This window comes from Impatiens glandulifera, chromosome 9 (assembly GCF_907164915.1).
Source record: "Impatiens glandulifera chromosome 9, dImpGla2.1, whole genome shotgun sequence".
NCBI classification, from domain to species: Eukaryota; Viridiplantae; Streptophyta; class Magnoliopsida; order Ericales; family Balsaminaceae; genus Impatiens; species Impatiens glandulifera.
The window spans coordinates 26002811-26013195 of record NC_061870.1 but is presented as its reverse complement, the minus strand read 5'-3'; the positions used below and the strand labels follow the sequence as shown (position 1 = coordinate 26013195).

The window sequence follows — 10385 nt, the reverse complement described above, 5'->3', positions numbered from 1 at the left end:
ATATATATGTGGATATTACATGTGGCAAAAATTTTAACACCGTTTAACATTTCTGTTATTTTAAATATATTTGACACTTTTTAACAAGTTCATACATATAAATAGAATTTTGATACTTAATAAGTAAATTTGACACCTTCCTACAACTTGGTGCGTAAAATTGAGATTCTTCCCATTTATTTAAACTAACAGAAAAATTTAACGGAGTTAAAATTTTTGCCACATGTAATATCCACCTATTTTTTATTTGTTTTTAATTTACATTACTTTAATTCTTTTTTCATTTAAACAAAATATTTAAATTTTTCCATATCCATTTTTTCTCTCTCTTTACCCAATTGTTCATTTTCTTCTCATTGTTCCTCTTCATCTCTAATATAAGTAATCTATTTTTTCTGAAATCTCTATTAATGAATTAGCTATGTCGACGTCAAAGAATAATATTGTGATGGAAAAATAATCAGGTGGCCAAAAAACTGTGACGACGGGGAAGGTGGCGGAACAGCCGATGAAGTGTTCGAGATGCAATTCTCTAAACATGAAATTATGTTACTACAACAACTACAGTCTCGCGTAGTCGAAGTATTTCTGCAAGATATGTAGAAGGTACTGGACAAAAGGTGGGGCCCTCCGTAGTGTATCGATCGGCGGCGACTATCGGAAAAACAGGAAAATGAAATCCTGATCTAGGATTTCAAACGGAGTTGATTCCAAATATTTCGGCAGTTCTTCATCAGATATGATTAATGGTGGGGATAGAAGATGAACAATTAAAAGAAATGAAGAGTTGGGGATAAAGAGAGAAAGAGAAAAAATGAATGAGGAAAATTTTAGATGTTTTGTTTGAATGAAAAAAATATTAAAGTAATTAATGTAAATTAAAAATAAATAAAAACTAGGTGGATATTAAATGTGGCAAAACTTTTAATCCCGTTTAACTTTTTTGTTATTTTAAATAAATTTGACACTTTTTGACAAGTTAGTATATATAAATAGAATTTTGATACTTAATGAGTAAATTTGACACCTTCTTACAACTTGGTGTTTAAAATTGGCATTCTTTCCTATTAATTTTATTTTTTAAATGACGGTAGGTATTGCTTTCGTTGTTGAAAATATCCATATATATAATATATATTTGAAATGTTATGTCCTTCCAAAACAAAATTTTCAAGCTTTACGCTTTGCATTCTGGTCTATTTCTTCGTCAAATTGATTCCGACTACTCTTGATTTCTCTCTGTCCAGTCCATGGCCATGGCGTCTTTGAACGCGGTGATAGTAACAGAGAAATGTAGGATAAAACAGGCACCAAATTCTGAGTCGGAGAAGATCTCTGAAACCGTCGCTACTAATTACATTCCTCTCACTTTTTTTGACACACTCTGGTTAAGATTCCCCCCAACGCAACGAATCTTCTTCTACGAAATCGATCAACTATCGTCTGACTTTTTCTATAACACCATTATCCCTAACCTCAAGAATTCGCTCTCTCTCACCCTTCAACACTATCCCTCGCTCGCCGGAGCAGTTACATGGCATCCTCAAACTGGCAAGCCGGTTATCCGTCACGCTCCTGACGACGACGGCGTCTTCTTCTCAGTAGCCGAATCATGTGCAAACTTTGATTCTCTTTCCACCCATGATTTGAAAGAAGCTAAAGATTTGCATGCCCTTTTGCCCGAATTTCATGTTTCCGAAACCGAGGCTACGGTTTTATCTGTACTAGTGACTCTGTTTCCTAGTCAAGGATTCTCCATCGCCTACTGCTCCCATCACGTCTCAATGGACGGAAAGAGCAATGCCATGTTTCTAAAGTCATGGAGCACGATTTGCAGAGACGGAGGAGCAGGAGCCCATCCGCCAGAAGGCCCAGAACTAATGCCGGTTCTGGAAAGATCCTTGATCGCTGATCCGTTAGATCTCTCCAAGATTTACGTTGATCATTGGATGAAAACGACGCAGAATAAGAGAAGCCTCATTCCAATGGATAAGAAACCGGAAACTGGGTTATTCAGGAGAACATTCCGGTTAACTCCAGGGGAGATTGGACAAATAAAGGGGAAAATAAAGTTCCCTGTTTCTAGTTACACGGCGGTATGTGCATACGTTTGGAGATGTCTAGTGAAAGCAGAGGAGGGGGACATAACAAAGGAGACTGTTTATCTGAATATCAACGTGGATTGTCGATCGCGATTGGAGCCTCCTATCCCGGCGAATTACTTTGGAAACTGCGTTACTTATCTGTTTGCTAAGGAAAAGGTTGCGTCTTTGGTGGGAGATGATGGGTTGGTGTTGGCGGCGACCGCCGTTAAAGAGGCAATTGGAAGGTTGGAAAAGGGAGTTGTGAAAGGAGCAGAGAAGTGGCTTTCGGAAGTAAGTTCAACGTTTAGGAATGAGAAGGTGTGTGGAATTGCTGCGTCGACGAGGTTTGATCTGTATGGTTCTGATTTTGGATGGGGACGGCCGAGGATGGCGGAGTTGGTGTCCATTGATCGGAATAGTTCTTTCTCTCTGTGCGATGGTAGAGATGGAAATGACGTGAATATTGAGATTGGGATAGTGTTGAAGAAGGTCCAGTTGGAAGCTTTTGCGTCTCTTTTCGCTCAAGGGCTTCAACCATATGAATGAATAAATGACTCTATTCTACATGTTTTTGTGTGTTTCACAATCAATATTAATTATGTTTATGTGTGTGTGAATGTAACAACATCAACATGTGAACTACAAATATTAATTATGTTGGTTTGAGTGTGAAGGTACAAAGCCTACCAATTCTTAAGCAAAATTTATCCAATAACTATTTGAAACAGTTAAAACAAATTGAAGGTGCGACACAATCTTTGATTATAAGTAATGATTCTAGATCTCTAGATCCCAAGATCGTGACTAAAGCTTAGACTCCAAAACAATTCTTGTGGAAGAAGAATCTTAACGTCAGTTAGAACTGATTTTAATTGATGGTATACTTTAAGTCTAAAAATATCATGAACCAATAATTTAGAAATGATTGACATTTTCTTCTTAGGATCGTATTTGCATTATGCATGCATTAACATATCATTTGTATGAACAAACGTAAACAAAAATAAAATAATGATAACAACTTCAACATGGATAATACTTTAATTTTTACACTAAACCACTTAAAAGTAAAATTAATAAAAAAAAAGAACAATAAAAGAAAAGAAAAATCAAATACACAAGAATGAAACCCAATAATTCTCATGTTAATGAATCTTCTAATAAAACAAAACCTAGTTCATACAATAAAACATCTTCAAAGATAAACAAAATGAAAAAAATAAATAAAAACACCACCTCAAAAAAAAGGAAAAAAAAGTTCTAATAACCACGAACTACTACGTCATTACCTAAAGAAAGATAAATAGGCAACATAATCAATAGACCCTCATCATAATGATCATTTCTCAGTTAAATGTGAAAAATAAATAAAATAATGATCATTATTTTGAAGAAAAAAAAGAGCAATGATAGATGAGAATTTTTTTTTTGTTTTTTTAGAAAGTATAGCAAATGATGAAAGAGTGATTAAGAATATTGACTAAGCATAATTCAAAAAATTATTTGTTCTCTTCCTCCATTAATAATTTCTATTTTTTCCTACAATTAATAATTTATCTCTTCCCTCTTTGTTAATATTTTTTTCTTTTCACATATTAACTTTTTTATTTATTTATATATTTTAGAGTAATAAATGAAGAATGAATAAATAAAATATATAAATACATATATTTTAAAATATATAGTATATAGATTTGCAACGGAACCGAATAGTTTTTGGGCATCGATGATCCTTCGTAAGTATGGTTACGATTTGTCTGGTTGGTTCACAAAAGTATCTAATTATCCAGCAGAGTGTATCATTTGAAGTTGATCCGTAAATCTCTTCGATCATCGTCATGGAAGAAGGAGCGACTTGGTTCCGGTCCTAATAATAGAGAATTTTGGTCGGGCTATAATTCACATGGAAGATACATTGCTTTATGGTGTGAGTTCAAAACAATATTTATATTACCGATTGCAAATTGTGTAATTCCATTGTTAGAGGATGGACTTCGTCGACTTGTTAATGGTCGACCGATCGTCACTGAAAATTTTCAAGTTAAGAGTGGCATTTCTAATGTTGTGGATATGAATAGACAAGCGTATGAAACAAAACACTTCACTAGGAGGTCTGAACCAGGTTCAAATCATAATGGTATATGCATTTGTTTGTTTGAAATGTCTACATTTTTATGGAACTCTAATCTTCTCCGCAGAATAGGGGATGATCTTGGTGGGTTTATTGAGTGTGATGAGATTTATCAAAATAGAAACGATGAAGGATGAGTCCGAATTCTTGTGGCCCATCTTGAGCCGAACATCAGATATCCGGAAGTCCTTCTTGTGGATAACGAAACACATGATTGTAAGGTTATGGTTTGGCCAGAACGCTCTACTGAGATTTTAATAACGACGAATACTAGTTCTTGTTATGATCTTAACAATCATACCAATATTGAACCTTTATCGAAAGCTCATCCTATGAGTTCGACGACATTAGAAGCATGTCTTAATGAATTAGTGGTGACTCCTTTCTATGTGGATCAGATTCATTTGGCTGGGCTCGCTAATGTTGAATGGTGGAGGATAATAAATGGGTATTGAGTCTTGATGTCTTATATGTCAAAGATGTCACAGTGTGTTTAGGAGAAGAGGTCGGTTATGAGGTTGGATCCGAGGTCATTCCACCGTTATATTTGACTCATCATTCTATGAGTGTCCTGCCTCATATAAGGGTCATGTCAATGTTATGGAGTATTCGTTTGAGATGCACACGGTTGAGGTAAATATCGAGCATTTTACTCCTCTTTTACACGTGCCTGAGACTATTGACCATATTTCTCCCGTTAGTTCCCCTTTGAGAAATGATTTACATTTGGTCTCATACCATGTTATGGTGCCCCCGGTCTCACATCCAATCTAAGATTTAATTAATAATTTGGAGCATGTTGAAAGGGTTGAGGATGATATTTGGTCCCCCTTTTCTAGTACGTCTAATGTCGCCACAAGAAAATCGCTTTATCCTATTGACGAGCCGATTGTGGTGATTCATGAGGTTTTTGAGGAAGAATTCGTTGAGTTTGATCCTGAGTATGATGCCAAGGTGGAGGTTTACGCAGAGTTCTCGACTCATAATATTATTTGGAATGAGAATAGATCTCTGGTGCAAGAAGTTTGAGGTGTGAGAATTAGGTTTGACCGGAGATTCGTGAGATTACATCACTTTTATATTGTTATCTTCGAAGTGAAATGAAGAATATCATTTTTCCTAATGGTAATATTATTGATGAAAAACGTGTTTCAAAGCCTAATATGACGTATTATAATTAATTTATCTTAATGATTGAAAAAATTGTGGCGTGAAATGTCTGTGGGATTAACGATAGTGCAAAGCGCAAGATGATAAAGTCTTTGGTTGGCACTTTGAACTGTGGTATTTATTATTTCAGCAAGACTAAGATGCAGTATATGAATCAATGGATTATTCGTGACCTATGTAATTAGAGATTTTGTGGTTGGGAGGCTCTTAATTTTATCGGGGCATCATGTGGGATTTTGGTAACTTAGAATGAGGATTTATTGAGAAAATTGATGTTATTATAAGTTGATTTTCCGTTAGTATTTAGTTTCATAACCGTGGGGATAATTTTCGTTGGGTGTTTTTTGCAGTGTACGGACCTGTTCTTTCTAACCTTAAGTATGATTTTTCAATGAACTTGTGGAGCTGACAAGTATTTGGGATATACCTATTATTTTTGTGGGGGATATGAATAAAGTTAGGCTTCCTACTGAGAAAAAAAGGGCACAAAGACTCACAAGTCATATGCGTGAGTTTTTTGAGACAATCGAAAATTTGGAGCTCGTTGATTTGCCTTTGGAAGGAGGGAAATTCACATTTAGAAGAGGTAACAATCCCGCATTGATAAATTTATTGCGAGTAACTCGATTTTCTGTGGTATATCTAATGTATTTCTAAAGGTCTTACCGTGGATTTATTCTGATCATCGTCATATCCTTATTGAGCGGAGGGAGGTGGTTCCAACTAGTCGGCCTTTCAAATTCGAGAATAAGTGGTTAACTATAGATGATTTTATCTCGAAGGTGGAAGGGTGGTGGGCGAGGGAGATCGTGTTTGGTTCCCCATCCTCTAGACTATTTATTAAGCTTAAAAATGTACGGAAGATGCAAAAGATTTGGTTTGTGGGGGATCGTGCATTATTTTGCTCCAATGTTGAGATTCTAAGTCGTGAAATTTTATCAATTGACGGAGAAGTGACCTCATTTCTCACCAATAAGGTCCGATAATAAGTGATAGCTTCTTGACGAACTTAATTTTTTCTTTTAGCCACACTACCATCATCCCGATTAAGGCGAGCCACACAATTTCGAAAATTCTTAGCTGAGCACTTATGGTAGAAGAAATATTTGTTCTTATCACCAAGCGATAACAAATTTTTTCTTGATTTTTGACGAGCAATGCTTTCCTCATATGAGATTAGCACTCGAGAATTTAATAGAACTTCATTTTCATTCTTTTGACTACAACTCATTCCTTGATTGTTGAGATGTTGATTCTGGATTGGATTTAGCCTTTAGAACCTTCAAGGATATATTACTAAATTTTTTCCTATCCAGCTTTTAGAGTTGAATCTTGAGAACCTTCAAGTTTTGGCATATTTGATACATCTTTGATTCATGAACCTGCTCCAACCAAACACTTTGAAGAATAACCTTAAAGTTTTCACTCTTCATCTTGAAGTTGAAGAACTTGAATGATCTCTTAACTCGATCTTCCTTTTCCCAAGACTTTTTTATTGGACAGTGATTAGAGATTCCATGATTTAGAGTTTGAATATGGATTTTTGGGAACTGTTGTGCCCATTTTCATTGGTGAGTCCTCGATCGATGCGACTTCTCCCTGTTTTCTCGTTGCCTCTTGTGGATGACCAAGTGAATTTTTTTTCATAATTTGTTAGCACAATATAGCCAATTTCTCTGATGCAATCGTTGAATTCAATCATTCCTTGTGTGATTTTAATAGTTGGGCATCTTTCATTCACAAATCTGGTAACATTAAAATCTCCCATTACAGCCCATAGTTTGCAATCATCAACTCAATTCCTCAAGAAACTCCAAAGGTGCTTCCTGCCACTATCTGGATTATCTCTATAAACAACAACAACATTTAAACAAAGTGATGTTTTCTTACAATTAATTTCCACAATGATGGCTTGATCAGTAGCATGAAGAAAGCAGTCATAGAGCTCCATCCAACCTAAATCCTCTCTAATCTAGAGTTCGAATTGTGAATAAACTTCCAATCATTATTGAAATAGAGTGACCCAATCCTATCAATGTTCTTAAGCTGACTTTAGTTTCCAAAATACCAAGAATAGTAACCTTTTGATTGTCGATGATCTTCATGACCTCCTTGCACTTATAAGGGGGTCTTGCACTTAAGGGGGTCATGAAGACCATATTTCAAGTCATAATATTCATGAATGATAGTAGGTATTGGATTCCTGCCCCTACCTCCTCACTTCTGTTCTTATTCTTTTTATTAGAGTGCATTTTCTTTTCTCGTGCTGACTTAATCTCAACAGAATTGCCTCCACCTTCATCTTCTAATAAATATGAGCTTTTGTTCTTATACGAGCTTGGGTAACTACCATAAGTGATTGAGTCAATTGCATCTTCATCAAAGTGTTCATCAAAATTATTCCCAGACTTATCATTATTACTATTTAAACTAATGTTCATAGCTTTACTCTGATGCTTGTAATCAATACAATTTACCTCATCATCCGTAGCTTTAAACTGTTATTCACAATCAACATTGTCTTCTTGCATATGTTTATTCTAAATCATCCTCCGATTCATCATCTTAGCAAATCTAGAGTCATTAGGAGTTCGATAAACCTTATAGCATCCCAAATTAGTAGCAAAGACACCTTCATTCCCATCATCTTTAGAACCAGAACCCAGCCATTCATTATCAGTCCCATCCATTCACATCTATTGAGGTCAATTTTATCTTTTCTATAACAAGTAGCACATTGCATTATTTTCAGAACAGGTAACTAGAATACTATCATTTTTAGAATCAACATTATAGGTTCTATTATTGTCCCCATATTATCATTTTTTGAATTATCCTTAAAGTCTTGACCAACAATGTGCTTTCCACTATTCTTCTTCACCTTTTTGAAAGTTACATCAACATTCAAAGTAACCATTCCTTTTGTGAGGCCCCTTCTATTTTCACCAATCATAGCATTATTTGTTGAGGTGTTCCTTGCCATTACGGGCGGGTTTTAAATTCCGGATAAACGGGTCAGGGTTTTCTGTTATGAAAACGGGTTAGAGTATAAATATTTTTTTGGGTATTTTTCTCATAACACAGTAAAGTTGAGAGAGAGTAAATTACAGATCTAGGGTTTTCTGGTTTCCTTCTTCTTCTTGTTCTTTGGCTAATCTAAAGAGAAAGATTGGGGGAGCTTTTGATTGTGGAGTAGTCCAATCATTCCTAGTGTAATCACTTCTTTCATTTGAGAGCAGGGCATGTAAGTTTCTATTATTGACATTTCTTTGATTTAGTGAAACTTATCCCTCTCGTGGACGTAGGTCGATTTTGACCGAACCACGTATATTGCGTTGTTATTGCTTTGTGCTATTTCATTTCTTGGTAATCTGTTTGTCGTCATAGACGATTTGGAAACATATTTATTACAGGTTTGATTTCTAAGAAGATCCGTAGTTTTGTTGTTTCAAAACCCAACAGTGGTATCAGAACAGTATTGATTGGTTATCTGTTTTAACATTGGAGCAGAGTGCTCTACTGGTTACTTGACGAAATTCAAAGAGGTGATCAACTGGTTTCTTTGTTGGGGTTTTTGTCAGTTGTTAAGGCGGTAATAATGGGGAAATCTAGACCTGATATGGTGAGTCTGAATGGTACAAACTATAGGAAATGAAAACTGATGATTAGTGATCTGTTAGTTTCAAATGATTTGAATGAAGCAATTGAAAATAAGGGTGTTAGACCTGAGACTACAAAAGAGGCTAATTGGAAAAAGACAGATAGAAAGGCCTGCAGCTTTATTCGTTCCTGGGTTGGTGTAAATGTTGTGCACCATGTTGAGAACGAGACTACAACGTATAGGGTGTGGAGCAAACTTGAAGCTCTCTATACTGGGAGGTCAGTATGGAATAAAGCAGCACTAGTACGAAGGCTGGTGAATCTGAAGTATATTGATAATAAATCAATTGCTGAACACTTGAATGAATTTTAAAATATTTTGAATCAGCTGAGTAGTATAAAGATAAACTTTAATGATGAGGTGCAAACACTTTTAGTCTTTGGATCTTTGCCTACAAGTTGGGAGACACTTATTATCACTCTCAGTAACTCAACACCAAATGGTAAAGTCAACATGGCATTTGTCACCAGTTCCTTACTTGATGAGGAGAATCGAAAGGGGGATAAACCCTCTGAGTCTGATATGTTGGTGATTGATAGAGGAAGATCAAAGGATAATAGAAGTGGTTCGAGCATGGGAAAGTCTAGAAGCAAGTCTAGAGCTCCAAAGAAGGATGGTGCTTGCCATTACTGTGGCAAAATGGGTCACTGGAAAAACGAGTGCTGGAAATTTAAAAATGATAAAGCGAAGGGTATGGTGAAGCCTAGAGAAAAGAAAGAACAGAGTGCAAATACATCTGCTTATGCTTCAGATGGTGAACTGACATATGCTTCTAACTGTCAAGACTCCTATCTTAGCACATCTTCAAATGAAACAACATGGATTGTTGACACAGGTGTCTCATTCCATATTACTCCACACAAAGGTTACTTCTAGTGCTATAAAGCTGGTGATTATGGTGAGGTTTGTATGGGTAACAGTGGTGTGTCCAAGATAGTTGGTCTTGGTGATGTTAGAATCGAGACAAACATGGGCTGTTTCCTGACATTGAGAGATGTAAGACATGTTCCTGATTTGAGAATGAATTTGATTTCAGTAGGTAAGCTCGAAGATGGAGGCTACCATAATATTTTTAGTGGTAGAGCATGGAAGTTAAGCAAGAGTTCATTGGTTTTTGCACGAGGTAAGAAATGTTGTTCCTTATACAAGACAAATTTGAAAATTGTCTATGATGCAACATATTCTGTTTTGATGGAGTCATCCTCTGAGTTGTGGCACAAGAGACTATGTCACATTAGTGAAAAGGGGCTGAATGTTTTGATCAAAAAGAATGAGTTGCTTAATCTCAAGGATGCCCATCTTTAAAATTGTGAGTATTGCTTGAAGGGTAAGCGGAACA

General features: G+C 35.8%; 1 protein-coding gene across 1 annotated transcript; it reads left to right on the top strand.

Annotated features, from left to right (window-relative positions):
• The first annotated feature begins 1165 nt into the window (after positions 1–1165).
• LOC124915601 (phenolic glucoside malonyltransferase 1-like) lies at positions 1166–2701 on the top strand. Its single transcript, XM_047456358.1, has one exon. The coding sequence runs from the start codon at positions 1251–1253 to the stop codon at positions 2628–2630; it is 1380 nt and encodes a 459-aa protein (XP_047312314.1). The 5' UTR covers positions 1166–1250; the 3' UTR covers positions 2631–2701.
• Positions 2702–10385: the final 7684 nt, after the last annotated feature.

Coding starts and splice junctions, on each gene's coding strand:
- LOC124915601 (XM_047456358.1), top strand. CDS start 1,251: ATGGCCATGGCGTCTTTGAACGCGGTGATAGTAACAGAGAAATGTAGG.